The sequence below is a fragment of the Taudactylus pleione genome, unplaced genomic scaffold (genome assembly GCF_031769625.1).
Source record: "Taudactylus pleione unplaced genomic scaffold, aTauple2 ptg001229l, whole genome shotgun sequence".
In the NCBI taxonomy this organism is placed as follows: domain Eukaryota; kingdom Metazoa; phylum Chordata; class Amphibia; order Anura; family Myobatrachidae; genus Taudactylus; species Taudactylus pleione.
This window is the reverse complement of record NW_028285629.1, coordinates 295,134-315,857: the sequence shown is the minus strand read 5'-3', so window position 1 is coordinate 315,857 and position 20,724 is coordinate 295,134. Positions and strand designations below refer to the sequence as shown.

The 20,724-nt window shown below is 41.6% G+C and overlaps 1 protein-coding gene across 1 annotated transcript in view; it reads left to right on the top strand.

The window, feature by feature from the left end:
* Nucleotides 1-14,900: 14,900 nt before the first annotated feature.
* The window catches only part of LOC148450990 (sodium/potassium-transporting ATPase subunit alpha-1), a 37,786-nt gene continuing 31,962 nt past the window's right edge, over nucleotides 14,901-20,724 (top strand). The window contains exon 1 of the mRNA XM_088462409.1: nucleotides 14,901-15,006. Within this exon, the coding sequence (XP_088318535.1) occupies nucleotides 14,995-15,006 (12 nt within the window). The 5' untranslated portion in view covers nucleotides 14,901-14,994. The remainder of the gene's footprint in view (nucleotides 15,007-20,724) is intronic.

The window sequence follows — 20,724 nt, the reverse complement described above, 5'->3', positions numbered from 1 at the left end:
ATGCAGAGGAGTATAGTATAATAATGCAGAGGGAGTATAGTATAATAATGCAGAGGGAGTATAGATAATAATGCAGAGGGGTATAGTTCTAATAATGCAGAGGGTGTATAGTATAATAATGCAGAGGGAGTATAGTATAATAATGCAGAGGGGGTATAGTATAATAATGCAGAGGGTGTATAGTATAATAATGCAGAGGGAGGTAGATAGTATAATAATGCAGAGGGAGTATAATAATGCAGAGGGAGTATAGTATAATAATGCAGAGGGTGTATAGTATAATAATGCAGAGGGGTATAGTATAATAATGCAGAGGGTGTATAGTATAATAATGCAGAGGGAGTATAGTATAATAATGCAGAGGGAGTATAGTATAATAATGCAGAGGGGGTATAGTATAATAATGCAGAGGGAGTATAGTATAATAATGCAGAGGAGTATAATAATGCAGAGGGGTATAGTATAATAATGCAGAGGGGGTATAGTATAATAATGCAGAGGGAGTATAGTATAATAATGCAGAGGGGTATAGTATAATAATGCAGAGGGTGTATAGTATAATAATGCAGAGGGAGTATAGTATAATAATGCAGAGGGGTATAGTATAATAATGCAGAGGGAGTATAGTATAATAATGCAGAGGGAGTATAGTATAATAATGCAGAGGGAGTATAGTATAATAATGCAGAGGGTGTATAGTATAATAATGCAGAGGGTGTATAGTATAATAATGCAGAGGGAGTATAGTATAATAATGCAGAGGGTGTATAGTATAATAATGCAGAGGGGAGTATAGTATAATAATGCAGAGGGAGTATAGTATAATAATGCAGAGGGAGTATAGTATAATAATGCAGAGGGTGTATAGTATAATAATGCAGAGGGAGTATAGTATAATAATGCAGAGGGTGTATAGTATAATAATGCAGAGGGAGTATAGTATAATAATGCAGAGGGTGTATAGTATAATAATGCAGAGGGAGTATAGTATAATAATGCAGAGGGGGTATAGTATAATAATGCAGAGGGAGTATAGTATAATAATGCAGAGGGAGTATAGTATAATAATGCAGAGGGTAGTATAATAATGCAGAGGGAGTATAGTATAATAATGCAGAGGGTGTATAGTATAATAATGCAGAGGGAGTATAGTATAATAATGCAGAGGGGGTATAGTATAATAATGCAGAGGGAGTATAGTATAATAATGCAGAGGGTGTATAGTATAATAATGCAGAGGGAGGTATAGTATAATAATGCAGAGGGGGTATAGTATAATAATGCAGAGGGAGTATAGTATAATAATGCAGAGGGGGTATAGTATAATAATGCAGAGGGAGTATAGTATAATAATGCAGAGGGAGTATAGTATAATAATGCAGAGGGTGTATAGTATAATAATGCAGAGGTAGTATAGTATAATAATGCAGAGGGGTATAATAATGCAGAGGGAGTATAGTATAATAATGCAGAGGGTGTATAGTATAATAATGCAGAGGGAGTATAGTATAATAATGCAGAGGGGGTATAGTATAATAATGCAGAGGGTGTATAGTATAATAATGCAGAGGGGTATAGTATAATGCAGAGGGAGTATAGTATAATAATGCAGAGGGTGTATAGTATAATAATGCAGAGGGAGTATAGTATAATAATGCAGAGGGTGTATAGTATAATAATGCAGAGGGAGTATAGTATAATAATGCAGAGGGGAGTATAGTATAATAATGCAGAGTTAGTATAGTATAATAATGCAGAGGGAGGTATAGTATAATAATGCAGAGGGGTATAGTATAATAATGCAGAGGGGGTATAGTATAATAATGCAGAGGGTGTATAGTATAATAATGCAGAGGTAGTATAGTATAATAATGCAGAGGGGTGTATAATAATGCAGAGGGAGTATAGTATAATAATGCAGAGGGTGTATAGTATAATAATGCAGAGGGAGTATAGTATAATAATGCAGAGGGGGTATAGTATAATAATGCAGAGGGGTATAGTATAATAATGCAGAGGGGGTATAATAATGCAGAGGGAGTATAGTATAATAATGCAGAGGGTGTATAGTATAATAATGCAGAGGGAGTATAGTATAATAATGCAGAGGGGGTATAGTATAATAATGCAGAGGGTGTATAGTATAATAATGCAGAGGGAGTATAGTATAATAATGCAGAGGGTGTATAGTATAATAATGCAGAGGGGGTATAGTATAATAATGCAGAGGGTGTATAATAATGCAGAGGGAGTATAGTATAATAATGCAGAGGGAGTATAGTATAATAATGCAGAGGGGGTATAGTATAATAATGCAGAGGGAGGTATAATAATGCAGAGGGAGTATAGTATAATAATGCAGAGGGAGTATAGTATAATAATGCAGAGGGAGTATAGTATAATAATGCAGAGGGAGTATAGTATAATAATGCAGAGGGGGTATAGTATAATAATGCAGAGGGAGTATAGTATAATAATGCAGAGGGGTATTAATAATGCAAGGGGGTATAATAATGCAGAGGGAGTATAGTATAATAATGCAGAGGGTGTATAGTATAATAATGCAGAGGGAGTATAGTATAATAATGCAGAGGGAGGTATAGTATAATAATGCAGAGGGGGTATAGTATAATAATGCAGAGGGAGTATAGTATAATAATGCAGAGGGTGTATAGTATAATAATGCAGAGGGTGTATAGTATAATAATGCAGAGGGGGTATAGTATAATAATGCAGAGGGTGTATAGTATAATAATGCAGAGGGAGTATAGTATAATAATGCAGAGGGAGTATAATAATGCAGAGGGGGTATAGTATAATAATGCAGAGGGTGTATAGTATAATAATGCAGAGGGAGTATAGTATAATAATGCAGAGGGGGTATAGTATAATAATGCAGAGGGGGTATAGTATAATAATGCAGAGGGAGTATAGTATAATAATGCAGAGGGAGTATAATAATGCAGAGGGAGTATAGTATAATAATGCAGAGGGTGTATAGTATAATAATGCAGAGGGAGTATAGTATAATAATGCAGAGGGTGTATAGTATAATAATGCAGAGGGAGTATAGTATAATAATGCAGAGGGAGTATAGTATAATAATGCAGAGGGTGTATAGTATAATAATGCAGAGGGAGTATAGTATAATAATGCAGAGGGGGTATAGTATAATAATGCAGAGGGTGTATAGTATAATAATGCAGAGGGAGTATAGTATAATAATGCAGAGGGGGTATAGTATAATAATGCAGAGGTAGTATAGTATAATAATGCAGAGGGGGTATAGTATAATAATGCAGAGGGGGTATAATAATGCAGAGGGAGTATAGTATAATAATGCAGAGGGTGTATAGTATAATAATGCAGAGGGGGTATAGTATAATAATGCAGAGGGAGTATAATAATGCAGAGGGAGTATAGTATAATAATGCAGAGGGAGTATAGTATAATAATGCAGAGGGGGTATAGTATAATAATGCAGAGGGAGTATAATAATGCAGAGGGAGTATAGTATAATAATGCAGAGGGAGTATAGTATAATAATGCAGAGGGGGTATAGTATAATAATGCAGAGGGAGTATAGTATAATAATGCAGAGGGGGTATAGTATAATAATACAGAGGTAGTATAGTATAATAATGCAGAGGGGGTATAATAATACAAAGGGGGTATAATAATGCAGAGGGAGTATAGTATAATAATGCAGAGGGTGTATAGTATAATAATGCAGAGGGAGTATTGTATAATAATGCAGAGGGGGTATAGTATAATAATGCAGAGGGGGTATAGTATAATAATGCAGAGGGTGTATAGTATAATAATGCAGAGGGGGTATAGTATAATAATGCAGAGGGGGTATAGTATAATAATGCAGAGGGTGTATAGTATAATAATGCAGAGGGAGTATAATAATGCAGAGGGAGTATAGTATAATAATGCAGAGGGTGTATAGTATAATAATGCAGAGGGGGTATAGTATAATAATGCAGAGGGGGTGTAGTATAATAATGCAGAGGGAGTATAGTATAATAATGCAGAGGGTGTATAGTATAATAATGCAGAGGGAGTATAGTATAATAATGCAGAGGGTGTATAGTATAATAATGCAGAGGGAGTATAGTATAATAATGCAGAGGGGGTATAGTATAATAATGCAGAGGGAGTATAGTATAATAATGCAGAGGGTGTATAGTATAATAATGCAGAGGGAGTATAGTATAATAATGCAGAGGGGGTATAGTATAATAATGCAGAGGGTGTATAGTATAATAATGCAGAGGGAGTATAGTATAATAATGCAGAGGGGGTATAGTATAATAATGCAGAGGGAGTATAGTATAATAATGCAGAGGGGGTATAGTATAATAATGCAGAGGGAGTATAATAATGCAGAGGGAGTATAGTATAATAATGCAGAGGGTGTATAGTATAATAATGCAGAGGGTGTATAGTATAATAATGCAGAGGGAGTATAGTATAATAATGCAGAGGGAGTATAGTATAATAATGCAGAGGGGGTATAGTATAATAATGCAGAGGGAGTATAGTATAATAATGCAGAGGGGGTATAGTATAATAATGCAGAGGGGGTATAGTATAATAATGCAGAGGGAGTATAATAATGCAGAGGGGGAATAAATGATGCAGAGGGAGTATAGTATAATAATACAGAGGTAGTATAGTATAATAATACAGAGGGGGTATAGTATAATAATGCAGAGGGTGTATAGTATAATAATGCAGAGGGAGTATAGTATAATAATGCAGAGGGTGTATAGTATAATAATGCAGAGGGAGTATAGTATAATAATGCAGAGGGGGTATAGTATAATAATGCAGAGGGTGTATAGTATAATAATGCAGAGGGAGTATAGTATAATAATGCAGAGGGGGTATAGTATAATAATGCAGAGGGAGTATAGTATAATAATGCAGAGGGGGTATAGTATAATAATGCAGAGGGTGTATAGTATAATAATGCAGAGGGGGTATAGTATAATAATGCAGAGGGTGTATAGTATAATAATGCAGAGGGAGTATAGTATAATAATGCAGAGGGGGTATAGTATAATAATGCAGAGGGGGTATAGTATAATAATGCAGAGGGAGTATAGTATAATAATGCAGAGGGTGTATAGTATAATAATGCAGAGGGGGTATAGTATAATAATGCAGAGGGGGTATAGTATAATAATGCAGAGGGTGTATAGTATAATAATGCAGAGGGAGTATAATAATGCAGAGGGAGTATAGTATAATAATGCAGAGGGTGTATAGTATAATAATGCAGAGGGGGTATAGTATAATAATGCAGAGGGGGTATAGTATAACAATGCAGAGGGAGTATAGTATAATAATGCAGAGGGTGTATAGTATAATAATGCAGAGGGAGTATAGTATAATAATGCAGAGGGTGTATAGTATAATAATGCAGAGGGAGTATAGTATAATAATGCAGAGGGGGTATAGTATAATAATGCAGAGGGAGTATAGTATAATAATGCAGAGGGTGTATAGTATAATAATGCAGAGGGAGTATAGTATAATAATGCAGAGGGGGTATAGTATAATAATGCAGAGGGTGTATAGTATAATAATGCAGAGGGAGTATAGTATAATAATGCAGAGGGGGTATAGTATAATAATGCAGAGGGAGTATAGTATAATAATGCAGAGGGGGTATAGTATAATAATGCAGAGGGAGTATAATAATGCAGAGGGAGTATAGTATAATAATGCAGAGGGTGTATAGTATAATAATGCAGAGGGTGTATAGTATAATAATGCAGAGGGAGTATAGTATAATAATGCAGAGGGAGTATAGTATAATAATGCAGAGGGGGTATAGTATAATAATGCAGAGGGAGTATAGTATAATAATGCAGAGGGGGTATAGTATAATAATGCAGAGGGGGTATAGTATAATAATGCAGAGGGAGTATAATAATGCAGAGGGGGAATAAATGATGCAGAGGGAGTATAGTATAATAATACAGAGGTAGTATAGTATAATAATACAGAGGGGGTATAGTATAATAATGCAGAGGGTGTATAGTATAATAATGCAGAGGGAGTATAGTATAATAATGCAGAGGGTGTATAGTATAATAATGCAGAGGGAGTATAGTATAATAATGCAGAGGGGGTATAGTATAATAATGCAGAGGGTGTATAGTATAATAATGCAGAGGGAGTATAGTATAATAATGCAGAGGGGGTATAGTATAATAATGCAGAGGGGGTATAGTATAATAATGCAGAGGGGGTATAGTATAATAATGCAGAGGGAGTATAGTATAATAATGCAGAGGGTGTATAGTATAATAATGCAGAGGGAGTATAGTATAATAATGCAGAGGGGGTATAGTATAATAATGCAGAGGGAGTATAGTATAATAATGCAGAGGGGGTATAGTATAATAATGCAGAGGGAGTATAGTATAATAATGCAGAGGGGGTATAGTATAATAATGCAGAGGGAGTATAGTATAATAATGCAGAGGGAGTATAGTATAATAATGCAGAGGGGGTATAGTATAATAATGCAGAGGGTGTATAGTATAATAATGCAGAGGGAGTATAGTATAATAATGCAGAGGGGGTATAGTATAATAATGCAGAGGGAGTATAGTATAATAATGCAGAGGGTGTATAGTATAATAATGCAGAGGGAGTATAGTATAATAATGCAGAGGGAGTATAGTATAATAATGCAGAGGGGGTATAGTATAATAATGCAGAGGGGGTATAGTATAATAATGCAGAGGGAGTATAATAATGCAGAGGGAGTATAGTATAATAATGCAGAGGGTGTATAGTATAATAATGCAGAGGGAGTATAGTATAATAATGCAGAGGGGGTATAGTATAATAATGCAGAGGGTGTATAGTATAATAATGCAGAGGGAGTATAGTATAATAATGCAGAGGGGGTATAGTATAATAATGCAGAGGGGGTATAGTATAATAATGCAGAGGGAGTATAATAATGCAGAGGGAGTATAGTATAATAATGCAGAGGGAGTATAGTATAATAATGCAGAGGGGGTATAGTATAATAATGCAGAGGGGGTATAGTATAATAATGCAGAGGGGGTATAGTATAATAATGCAGAGGGGGTATAGTATAATAATGCAGAGGGAGTATAATAATGCAGAGGGAGTATAGTATAATAATGCAGAGGGAGTATAGTATAATAATGCAGAGGGGGTATAGTATAATAATGCAGAGGGGGTATAGTATAATAATGCAGAGGGAGTATAGTATAATAATGCAGAGGGGGTATAGTATAATAATGCAGAGGGAGTATAATAATGCAGAGGGAGTATAGTATAATAATGCAGAGGGTGTATAGTATAATAATGCAGAGGGTGTATAGTATAATAATGCAGAGGGAGTATAGTATAATAATGCAGAGGGAGTATAGTATAATAATGCAGAGGGGGTATAGTATAATAATGCAGAGGGAGTATAGTATAATAATGCAGAGGGGGTATAGTATAATAATGCAGAGGGGGTATAGTATAATAATGCAGAGGGAGTATAATAATGCAGAGGGGGAATAAATGATGCAGAGGGAGTATAGTATAATAATACAGAGGTAGTATAGTATAATAATACAGAGGGGGTATAGTATAATAATGCAGAGGGTGTATAGTATAATAATGCAGAGGGAGTATAGTATAATAATGCAGAGGGTGTATAGTATAATAATGCAGAGGGAGTATAGTATAATAATGCAGAGGGGGTATAGTATAATAATGCAGAGGGTGTATAGTATAATAATGCAGAGGGAGTATAGTATAATAATGCAGAGGGGGTATAGTATAATAATGCAGAGGGAGTATAGTATAATAATGCAGAGGGGGTATAGTATAATAATGCAGAGGGAGTATAGTATAATAATGCAGAGGGTGTATAGTATAATAATGCAGAGGGAGTATAGTATAATAATGCAGAGGGGGTATAGTATAATAATGCAGAGGGAGTATAGTATAATAATGCAGAGGGGGTATAGTATAATAATGCAGAGGGAGTATAGTATAATAATGCAGAGGGGGTATAGTATAATAATGCAGAGGGAGTATAGTATAATAATGCAGAGGGAGTATAGTATAATAATGCAGAGGGGGTATAGTATAATAATGCAGAGGGGGTATAGTATAATAATGCAGAGGGAGTATAGTATAATAATGCAGAGGGGGTATAGTATAATAATGCAGAGGGAGTATAGTATAATAATGCAGAGGGTGTATAGTATAATAATGCAGAGGGAGTATAGTATAATAATGCAGAGGGAGTATAGTATAATAATGCAGAGGGGGTATAGTATAATAATGCAGAGGGGGTATAGTATAATAATGCAGAGGGAGTATAATAATGCAGAGGGAGTATAGTATAATAATGCAGAGGGTGTATAGTATAATAATGCAGAGGGAGTATAGTATAATAATGCAGAGGGGGTATAGTATAATAATGCAGAGGGTGTATAGTATAATAATGCAGAGGGAGTATAGTATAATAATGCAGAGGGGGTATAGTATAATAATGCAGAGGGGGTATAGTATAATAATGCAGAGGGAGTATAATAATGCAGAGGGAGTATAGTATAATAATGCAGAGGGAGTATAGTATAATAATGCAGAGGGGGTATAGTATAATAATGCAGAGGGGGTATAGTATAATAATGCAGAGGGGGTATAGTATAATAATGCAGAGGGGGTATAGTATAATAATGCAGAGGGAGTATAATAATGCAGAGGGAGTATAGTATAATAATGCAGAGGGAGTATAGTATAATAATGCAGAGGGGGTATAGTATAATAATGCAGAGGGAGTATAGTATAATAATGCAGAGGGGGTATAGTATAATAATGCAGAGGGAGTATAATAATGCAGAGGGAGTATAGTATAATAATGCAGAGGGTGTATAGTATAATAATGCAGAGGGTGTATAGTATAATAATGCAGAGGGAGTATAGTATAATAATGCAGAGGGAGTATAGTATAATAATGCAGAGGGGGTATAGTATAATAATGCAGAGGGAGTATAGTATAATAATGCAGAGGGGGTATAGTATAATAATGCAGAGGGGGTATAGTATAATAATGCAGAGGGAGTATAATAATGCAGAGGGGGAATAAATGATGCAGAGGGAGTATAGTATAATAATACAGAGGTAGTATAGTATAATAATACAGAGGGGGTATAGTATAATAATGCAGAGGGTGTATAGTATAATAATGCAGAGGGAGTATAGTATAATAATGCAGAGGGTGTATAGTATAATAATGCAGAGGGAGTATAGTATAATAATGCAGAGGGGGTATAGTATAATAATGCAGAGGGTGTATAGTATAATAATGCAGAGGGAGTATAGTATAATAATGCAGAGGGGGTATAGTATAATAATGCAGAGGGAGTATAGTATAATAATGCAGAGGGGGTATAGTATAATAATGCAGAGGGAGTATAGTATAATAATGCAGAGGGGGTATAGTATAATAATGCAGAGGGAGTATAGTATAATAATGCAGAGGGGGTATAGTATAATAATGCAGAGGGAGTATAGTATAATAATGCAGAGGGGGTATAGTATAATAATGCAGAGGGAGTATAGTATAATAATGCAGAGGGGGTATAGTATAATAATGCAGAGGGAGTATAGTATAATAATGCAGAGGGAGTATAGTATAATAATGCAGAGGGGGTATAGTATAATAATGCAGAGGGTGTATAGTATAATAATGCAGAGGGAGTATAGTATAATAATGCAGAGGGGGTATAGTATAATAATGCAGAGGGAGTATAGTATAATAATGCAGAGGGTGTATAGTATAATAATGCAGAGGGAGTATAGTATAATAATGCAGAGGGAGTATAGTATAATAATGCAGAGGGGGTATAGTATAATAATGCAGAGGGGGTATAGTATAATAATGCAGAGGGAGTATAATAATGCAGAGGGAGTATAGTATAATAATGCAGAGGGTGTATAGTATAATAATGCAGAGGGAGTATAGTATAATAATGCAGAGGGGGTATAGTATAATAATGCAGAGGGTGTATAGTATAATAATGCAGAGGGAGTATAGTATAATAATGCAGAGGGGGTATAGTATAATAATGCAGAGGGGGTATAGTATAATAATGCAGAGGGAGTATAATAATGCAGAGGGAGTATAGTATAATAATGCAGAGGGAGTATAGTATAATAATGCAGAGGGGGTATAGTATAATAATGCAGAGGGAGTATAGTATAATAATGCAGAGGGGGTATAGTATAATAATGCAGAGGGAGTATAATAATGCAGAGGGAGTATAGTATAATAATGCAGAGGGTGTATAGTATAATAATGCAGAGGGTGTATAGTATAATAATGCAGAGGGAGTATAGTATAATAATGCAGAGGGAGTATAGTATAATAATGCAGAGGGGGTATAGTATAATAATGCAGAGGGAGTATAGTATAATAATGCAGAGGGGGTATAGTATAATAATGCAGAGGGGGTATAGTATAATAATGCAGAGGGAGTATAATAATGCAGAGGGGGAATAAATGATGCAGAGGGAGTATAGTATAATAATACAGAGGTAGTATAGTATAATAATACAGAGGGGGTATAGTATAATAATGCAGAGGGTGTATAGTATAATAATGCAGAGGGAGTATAGTATAATAATGCAGAGGGTGTATAGTATAATAATGCAGAGGGAGTATAGTATAATAATGCAGAGGGGGTATAGTATAATAATGCAGAGGGTGTATAGTATAATAATGCAGAGGGAGTATAGTATAATAATGCAGAGGGGGTATAGTATAATAATGCAGAGGGAGTATAGTATAATAATGCAGAGGGGGTATAGTATAATAATGCAGAGGGAGTATAGTATAATAATGCAGAGGGTGTATAGTATAATAATGCAGAGGGAGTATAGTATAATAATGCAGAGGGGGTATAGTATAATAATGCAGAGGGAGTATAGTATAATAATGCAGAGGGGGTATAGTATAATAATGCAGAGGGAGTATAGTATAATAATGCAGAGGGGGTATAGTATAATAATGCAGAGGGAGTATAGTATAATAATGCAGAGGGAGTATAATAATGCAGAGGGGGTATAAATGATGCAGAGGGAGTATAGTATAATAATACAGAGGTAGTATAGTATAATAATGCAGAGGAGGTATAGTATAATAATGCAGAGGGAGTATAGTATAATAATGCAGAGGGAGTATAATAATGCAGAGGGGGTATAGTATAATAATGCAGAGGGAGTATAATAATGCAGAGGGGGTATAAATGATGCAGAGGGAGTATAGTATAATAATACAGAGGTAGTATAGTATAATAATGCAGAGGAGGTATAGTATAATAATGCAGAGGGAGTATAATAAAGCAGAGGGGGTATAGTATAATAATGCAGAGAGGGTATAATAATGCAGAGGGGGTATAGTATAATAATGCAGAGGGAGTATAATAATGCAGAGGGGGTATAGTATAATAATGCAGAGGGGGTATAGTAATGCAGAGGGGGTATAGTATAATAATGCATAGGGAGTATAATAATGCAGAGGGGGTATAGTATAATAATGCAGAGGGGGTATAATAATACAAAGGGGGTATAATAATGCAGAGGGAGTATAGTATAATAATGCAGAGGGAGTACAATAATGCAGAGGGAGTATAATAATGCAGAGGGGGCATAAATGATGCAGAGGGAGTATAGTATAATAATGCAGAGGGGGTATAGTATAATAATGCAGAGGGGGTATAGTATAATAATGCAGAGGGGGTATAGTATAATAATGCAGAGGGAGTATAATAATGCAGAGGGGGAATAAATGATGCAGAGGGAGTATAGTATAATAATACAGAGGTAGTATAGTATAATAATACAGAGGGGGTATAGTATAATAATACAGAGGGGGTATAGTATAATAATGCAGAGGGAGTATAGTATAATAATGCAGAGGGGGTATAGTATAATAATGCAGAGGGAGTATAGTATAATAATACAGAGGGGGTATAGTATAATAATACAGAGGGAGTATAGTATAATAATGCAGAGGGAGTATAATAATGCAGAGGGAGTAAAGTATAATAATGCAGAGGGAGTATAATAATGCAGAGGGGGTATAGTATAATAATGCAGAGGGAGTATAATAATGCAGAGGGGGCATAAATGATGCAGAGGGAGTATAGTATAATAATACAGAGGTAGTATAGTATAATAATGCAGAGGGGGTATAGTATAATAATGCAGAGGGGGTATAGTATAATAATGCAGAGGGAGTATAATAATGCAGAGGGGGAATAAATGATGCAGAGGGAGTATAGTATAATAATACAGAGGTAGTATAGTATAATAATGCAGAGGGGGTATAGTATAATAATGCAGAGGGAGTATAATAATGCAGAGGGGGTATAGTATAATAATGCAGAGGGGGTATAGTATAATAATGCAGAGGGGGTATAGTATAATAATACAGAGGGGGTATAGTATAATAATGCAGAGGGAGTATAGTATAATAATGCAGAGGGGGTATAGTATAATAATACAGAGGGAGTATAGTATAATAACACAGAGGGGGTATAGTATATTAATACAGAGGGAGTATAGTATAATAATGCAGAGGGAGTATAATAATGCAGAGGGAGTATAGTATAATAATGCAGAGGGAGTATAATAATGCAGAGGGAGTATAGTATAATAATGCAGAGGGGGTATAGTATAATAATACAGAGGGAGTATAGTATAATAACACAGAGGGGGTATAGTATATTAATACAGAGGGAGTATAGTATAATAATGCAGAGGGAGTATAATAATGCAGAGGGGGTATAGTATAATAATACAGAGGGAGTATAGTATAATAACACAGAGGGGGTATAGTGTATTAATACAGAGGGAGTATAGTATAATAATGCAGAGGGAGTATAATAATGCAGAGGGGGTATAGTATAATAATGCAGAGGGAGTATAATAATGCAGAGGGGGTATAGTATAATAATGCAGAGGGGGTATAAATGATGCAGATGGAGTATAATAATACAGAGGGGGTACATATAATACAGTGGAGGTATAAATGATGCAGATGGAGTATAATAATACAGAGGGGGTACATATAATACAGTGGAGGTATAAATGATGCAGATGGAGTATAATAATGCAGAGGGGTACATATAATACAGTGGAGGTATAAATGATGCAGATGGAGTATAATAATGCAGAGGGGGTATAAATGATGCAGAGGGAGTATAATAATGCAGAGGGGGTCCATATAATACAGTGGAGGTATAAATTATGCAGATGGAGTATAATAATACAGAGAGGGTACATATACTACAGTGGAGGTATAAATGATGCAGTGGGGGTACATATAATACAGTGGAGGTATAAATGATGCAGAGGGGATATAATAATACAGAGGTTGCTGGTTGCTAGGAGATCTAGATGTCAGAGGATGTCACATGTTTCCTCCTAGTGTTGCCTGATTGGCAGCTGATCCTATTTGAACTTCCTGGACTGTCGCCGCCCTGTTGGTTATAGAGTTTTCATGTGGAACATTTGGTTATGCAACTTGCTTCCTGTTCATCCAGACTTCCAGCTATAGTCAGTACATGCTGCGTGTACTCTGCTCACCGGCTTCTAAAGTTACATACACACGTAACGATTTTCTGTCCAACCATACAACTAGGTGATTGGTTGGAATGAGAATCTGGTAACGTATGGGGAGTAACTGATGATCAGCAATTTGCTCCTAAATGCCAGAAAACAGATGAAAATGGCGTCAGACAAGTTTGTTAAATGTTTGATCTAAACAATTTGTTCAAACAACAGTTTTTGTCCATTTTCCGGCATTTGGGAGCAAATTGCTGATTGTCATTTACTTTCATACCTTACCAGATTCTCATTCCAACCAATCACCTAGTTGGATGGTTGGACAGAAAATCTTTGTGTGTACCCAGCTTAAGTGACCCACGTTCCTCGGCGTCAGCCGCATCGCTGTCTGCTAGGCCCTCCAGGCTATCTAGCAACATTACTTTGGGCTGAAAATCTATATTCTATTTGACTGTTCAATTGTATCAGCTCCTTACTGCACCTTTGATATGTTGTGTTTGTACTGGCCAGTGGCATATCTATAATGGGTGCAGTGTGTGCGGGGCACATGGGCCCCCGGGTCCAGGGGGGCCCCGCACCGCACACCCTACACCCATATTATTTTAAATTTGCCTGTCCGTGGTCCCACGGCTGGTGTCAGCGCTGCTCAGAACACCGGAAAATGGCCGCCGCGACCAGAGTCTACTAATGCTCCAGTGGCTGGCCAGCCGCGTCGGCTGCCGGCCACCGGAAAGAGAGGAGGGGGCCCCGCACGGGGAGTGCACACGGGCCCCCTCCTCCCTTAAGACGCCCCTGGTACTGGCTCTTCAGGTCTGCCATTTTACTGACAAAGTAAACTGCCATGATTTTGATATTCTGCTTTTGTCTGTTCTTTAACGAGCCTCGTATCTCCAAACCTCCATCTCCGTCCTAACAATTGCTAGAGGATCGTAACAGGATATATATGATACAGTGGGTGGGTATATATGATACAGAGGGGCTATAATAATGCAGAGGGGGTATACATGATACAGGGGGTATAATAATACAGGGGGTATAATAATACAGTGGGTATAATAATGCAGGGGCTATAATAATACAGGGGGTATAATAATGCAGAGAGCTGGTATATGTATTATATACTATATATATGTATAACAATTATGGAAGCCGCCATTTTCAAGGAGCAGGTGTCGGGGGCGCGCACGCACAGGCACGAGGTGGGGGGGCGCAAGCACAATGTCGGAGGCGGCGCGCTCCGGGGCGGAGTCAGTGACGTCAGTAAGGCGGATAAATATAACTGAGGTGGCGGAGGTAGCGCTGCTCACAGTCTGACGGAGACGCTCAGGGTCCCAGGAGAGGCGGAGACACCACACCGACAGCATGGGATACGGGGTGAGAGACCGGCCGGGGCTGGGGTGGTATAGGGACTGGGTAATGCAGGCTACGGGGGCTGGGGTATTATAGGGACTGGGTAATGCAGGGTAAGGGGCTGGGGTGGTATAGGGACAGGGTAATGCAGGCTACGGGGGCTGGGGTATTATAGGGACTGGGTAATGCAGGGTAAGGGGGCTGGGGTATTATAGGGACTGGGTAATGCAGGCTACGGGGGCTGGGGTATTATAGGGACTGGGTAATGCAGGCTACGGGGGCTGGGGTGGTATAGGGACAGGGTAATGCAGGGTAAGGGGGCTGGGGTGGTATAGGGACAGGGTAATGCAGGGTAAGGGGGTTGGGGTGGTATAGGGACAGGGTAATGCAGGGTAAGGGGGTTGGGGTGGTATAGGGACAGGGTAATGCAGGGTAAGGGGGTTGGGGTATTATAGGGACTGGGTAATGCAGGGTAAGGGGGTTGGGGTGGTATAGGGACAGGGTAATGCAGGGTAAGGGGGTTGGGGTGGTATAGGGACTGGGTAATGCAGGGTAAGGGGGCTGGGGTATTATAGGGACTGGGTAATGCAGGGTAAGGGGGTTGGGGTGGTATAGGGACAGGGTAATGCAGTGTAAGGGGGCTGGGGTATTATAGGGACTGGGTAATGCAGGGTAAGGGGGTTGGGGTGGTATAGGGACTGGGTAATGCAGGGTAAGGGGGTTGGGGTGGTATAGGGACTGGGTAATGCAGGGTAAGGGGGTTGGGGTGGTATAGGGACAGGGAAATGCAGTGTAAGGGGGCTGGGGTATTATAGGGACTGGGTAATGCAGTGTAAGGGGGCTGGGGTATTATAGGGACTGGGTAATGCAGTGTAAGGGGGCTGGGGTATTATAGGGACTGGGTAATGCAGGGTAAAGGGCTGGGGTATTATAGGGACTGGGTAATGCAGGGTAAGGGGGTTGGGGTATTATAGGGACTGGGTAATGCAGGGTAAGGGGGTTGGGGTATTACAGGGACTGGGTAATGCAGGGTAAGGGGGTTGGGGTATTATAGGGACTGGGTAATGCAGGGTAAGGGGGCTGGGGTATTATAGGGACTGGGTAATGCAGGCTACGGGGGCTGGGGTATTATAGGGACTGGGTAATGCAGGCTACGGGGGCTGGGGTGGTATAGGGACAGGGTAATGCAGGGTAAGGGGGCTGGGGTGGTATAGGGACAGGGTAATGCAGGGTAAGGGGGTTGGGGTGGTATAGGGACAGGGTAATGCAGGGTAAGGGGGTTGGGGTGGTATAGGGACAGGGTAATGCAGGGTAAGGGGGTTGGGGTATTATAGGGACTGGGTAATGCAGGGTAAGGGGGTTGGGGTGGTATAGGGACAGGGTAATGCAGGGTAAGGGGGTTGGGGTGGTATAGGGACTGGGTAATGCAGGGTAAGGGGGCTGGGGTATTATAGGGACTGGGTAATGCAGGGTAAGGGGGTTGGGGTGGTATAGGGACAGGGTAATGCAGTGTAAGGGGGCTGGGGTATTATAGGGACTGGGTAATGCAGGGTAAGGGGGTTGGGGTGGTATAGGGACTGGGTAATGCAGGGTAAGGGGGTTGGGGTGGTATAGGGACTGGGTAATGCAGGGTAAGGGGGTTGGGGTGGTATAGGGACAGGGAAATGCAGTGTAAGGGGGCTGGGGTATTATAGGGACTGGGTAATGCAGTGTAAGGGGGCTGGGGTATTATAGGGACTGGGTAATGCAGTGTAAGGGGGCTGGGGTATTATAGGGACTGGGTAATGCAGGGTAAAGGGCTGGGGTATTATAGGGACTGGGTAATGCAGGGTAAGGGGGTTGGGGTATTATAGGGACTGGGTAATGCAGGGTAAGGGGGTTGGGGTATTACAGGGACTGGGTAATGCAGGGTAAGGGGGTTGGGGTATTATAGGGACTGGGTAATGCAGGGTAAGGGGGTTGGGGTATTATAGGGACTGGGTAATGCAGGGTAAGGGGGCTGGGGTATTATAGGGACTGGGTAATGCAGGGTAAGGGGGCTGGGGTATTATAGGGACTGGGTAATGCAGGGTAAGGGGGCTGGGGTATTATAGGGACTGGGTAATGCAGGGTAAGGGGGCTGGGGTATTATAGGGACTGGGTAATGCAGGGTAAAGGGCTGGGGTATTATAGGGACTGGGTAATGCAGTGTAAGGGGGCTGGGGTATTATAGGGACTGGGTAATGCAGGGTAAGGGGGCTGGGGTATTATAGGGACTGGGTAATGCAGGGTAAGGGGGCTGGGGTATTATAGGGACTGGGTAATGCAGGGTAAGGGGGTTGGGGTGGTATAGGGACAGGGTAATGCAGGGTAAGGGGGTTGGGGTATTATAGGGACTGGGTAATGCAGGGTAAGGGGGTTGGGGTGGTATAGAGACTGGGTAATGCAGGGTAAGGGGGCTTGGGTATTATAGGGACTGGGTAATGCAGGGTAAGGGGGCTAAGGTGGTATAGGGACTGGGTAATGCAGGGTAAGGGGTTATTATAGGGACTGGGTAATGCAAGATAAGGGGGCTGGGGATATTATAGGGTCTGGGTAATGCAGGGTAAGGGGTTATTATAGGGACTGGGTAATGCAGGGTAATGGGGGCAGGGGGTATTATAGGGACTGGGTAATGCAGGGTGTGGGGGTGGTATAGGGACTGGGTAATGCAGGGTAAGGGGGTATTATAGGGACTGGGTAATGCAGGGTAGTTTGGCTGGGGTATTATAGGGACTGGGTAATGGAGGGTAAGGGGGCTGGGGTGGTATAGGGACTGGGTAAGGGGGCAGGGGTATTATAGGGACTGTGTAATGCAGGGTAAGGGGGCTGAGGTGGTATAGGGACTGGGTAATGCAGGGTAAGGGGGCTGGGGTATTATAGGGACTGGGTAATGCAGGGTAAGGGGGCTGGGGTATTATAGGGACTGGGTAATGCAGGGTAAGGGGGCTGGGGTATTATAGGGACTGGGTAATGCAGGGTAAGGGGGCTGGGGTATTATAGGGACTGGGTAATGCAGGGTAAGGGGGCTGGGGTATTATAGGGACTGGGTAATGCAGGGTAAGGGGGTTGGGGTATTATAGGGACTGGGTAATGCAGGGTAAGGGGGTTGGGGTATTATAGGGACTGGGTAATGCAGGGTAAGGGGGTTGGGGTATTATAGGGACTGGGTAATGCAGGGTAAGGGGGCTGGGGTATTATAGGGACTGGGTAATGCAGGGTAAGGGGGCTGGGGTATTATAGGGACTGGGTAATGCAGGGTAAGGGGGCTGGGGTATTATAGGGACTGGGTAATGCAGGGTAAGGGGGCTGGGGTATTATAGGGACTGGGTAATGCAGGGTAAGGGGGCTGGGGTATTATAGGGACTGGGTAATGCAGGGTAAGGGGGCTGGGGTATTATAGGGACTGGGTAATGCAGGGTAAGGGGGCTGGGGTATTATAGGGACTGGGTAATGCAGGGTAAGGGGGCTGGGGTATTATAGGGACTGGGTAATGCAGGGTAAGGGGGTTGGGGTATTATAGGGACTGGGTAATGCAGGGTAAGGGGGTTGGGGTATTATAGGGACTGGGTAATGCAGGGTAAGGGGGTTGGGGTATTATAGGGACTGGGTAATGCAGGGTAAGGGGGCTGGGGTATTATAGGGACTGGGTAATGCAGGGTAAGGGGGCTGGGGTATTATAGGGACTGGGTAATGCAGGGTAAGGGGGCTGGGGTATTATAGGGACTGGGTAATGCAGGGTAAGGGGGCTGGGGTATTATAGGGACTGGGTAATGCAGGGTAAGGGGGCTGGGGTATTATAGGGACTGGGTAATGCAGGGTAAAGGGCTGGGGTATTATAGGGACTGGGTAATGCAGTGTAAGGGGGCTGGGGTATTATAGGGACTGGGTAATGCAGGGTAAGGGGGCTGGGGTATTATAGGGACTGGGTAATGCAGGGTAAGGGGGTTGGGGTGGTATAGGGACAGGGTAATGCAGGGTAAGGGGGTTGGGGTATTATAGGGACTGGGTAATGCAGGGTAAGGGGGTTGGGGTGGTATAGGGACTGGGTAATGCAGGGTAAGGGGGCTAAGGTGGTATAGGGACTGGGTAATGCAGGGTAAGGGGTTATTATAGGGACTGGGTAATGCAAGATAAGGGGGCTGGAGGTATTATAGGGTCTGGGTAATGCAGGGTAAGGGGTTATTATAGGGACTGGGTAATGCAGGGTAGTTTGGCTGGGGTATTATAGGGACTGGGTAATGGAGGGTAAGGGGGCTGGGGTGGTATAGGGACTGGGTAAGGGGGCAGGGGTATTATAGGGACTGTGTAATGCAGGGTAAGGGGGCTGAGGTGGTATAGGGACTGGGTAATGCAGGGTAAGGGGGCTGGGGGTATTATAGGGACTGGGTAATGCAGGGTAGTTTGGCTGGGGTATTATTTGGACTGGGTAATGGAGGGTAAGGGGGCTGGGGTGGTATAGGGACTGGGTAATGCAGGGTAAGGGGGCTGAGGTGGTATAGGGACTGGGTAATGCAGGGTAAGGGGGCTGGGGTATTATAGGGACTGGGTAATGCAGCGTAAGGGGGCTGGGGTGGTATAGGGACTGGGTAATGCAGGGTAAGGGGGTGGTATAGGGACTGGGTAATGCAGGGTAAGTGGGTATTATAGGGACTGGGTAATGCAGGGTAAGGGGGTGGTATAGGGACTGGGTAATGCAGGGTAGTTGGGCTGGGGTATTATAGGGACTGGGTAATGCAGGGTAAGGGGTCTGGGGGTATTATAGGGAATGGGTAATTAAGGGGGCTGGGGTATTATAGGGACTGGGTAATGCAGGGTAAGGGGGCTGGGGTATTATAGGGACTGGGTAATGCAGGGTGTGGGGGTATTATAGGGACTGGGTAATGCAGGGTAAGGGGTTATTATAGGGACTGGGTAATGCAGGGTAAGGGGGCAGGGGTGGTATAGGGACTGGGTAATGCAGGGTAAGGGGGCTGGGGTATTATAGGGACTATGTAATGCAGGGTAAGGGGGCTGGGGTATTATAGGGACTGGGTAATGGAGGGTAAGGGGGCTGGGGTGGTATAGGGACTGGGTAATGCAGGGTGGGTAATGCAGGGTAAGGGGGCTGTGGTTGTATAGGGGCTGGGTAATGCAGGGTAGGTGGGCCGGGGGCGGTATAGCTACTGGGTAATGCAGGGTAAGGGGCTGGGGTGGTATAGGGGCTGAGTAATGCAGGGTAGGTGGGCCGGGGGTGGTATAGGGAGTGGTGTTAGTGGCCATGAAATGCATTAGGAGCATGGTAAGGGGTTGTTGGGATGTGTTGCTGGCTGGGTAGCGCAGGTTGGGGGGTGGTGGGTTAGGAGGAGGCACAAGGTTATGTAAGGAGTGCTATAGTATGGTTAGGGGCTGTGTAGCGCTACGTTGGGGTAAGGGTTACCAAGGTGGGTTTGGGGCTGAGTAAAAGGGTGTTGATGCACATAGTAGGGATGCTGCACCCCCCCTCCCCCCCCCCCCCCCGCCCCATATGTATCGGGAGCGTTTGTATTCTTATTGGATGTAATGTGACCACCTTGCTGCATTCTGTCCTGCACCCTTTATCTTCCTCCTCCTGCAGCATTGTGGGAGCTGTTGGACCCTCTCCACCACTGCGGGTGTCTCCTGGCAGGGATGGGTTAAGCAGCAGCTTTATGTGAGACCCTGCATTGCAGGGAGGGGGGCAGTACAGCGTGTTCACACTCTCGG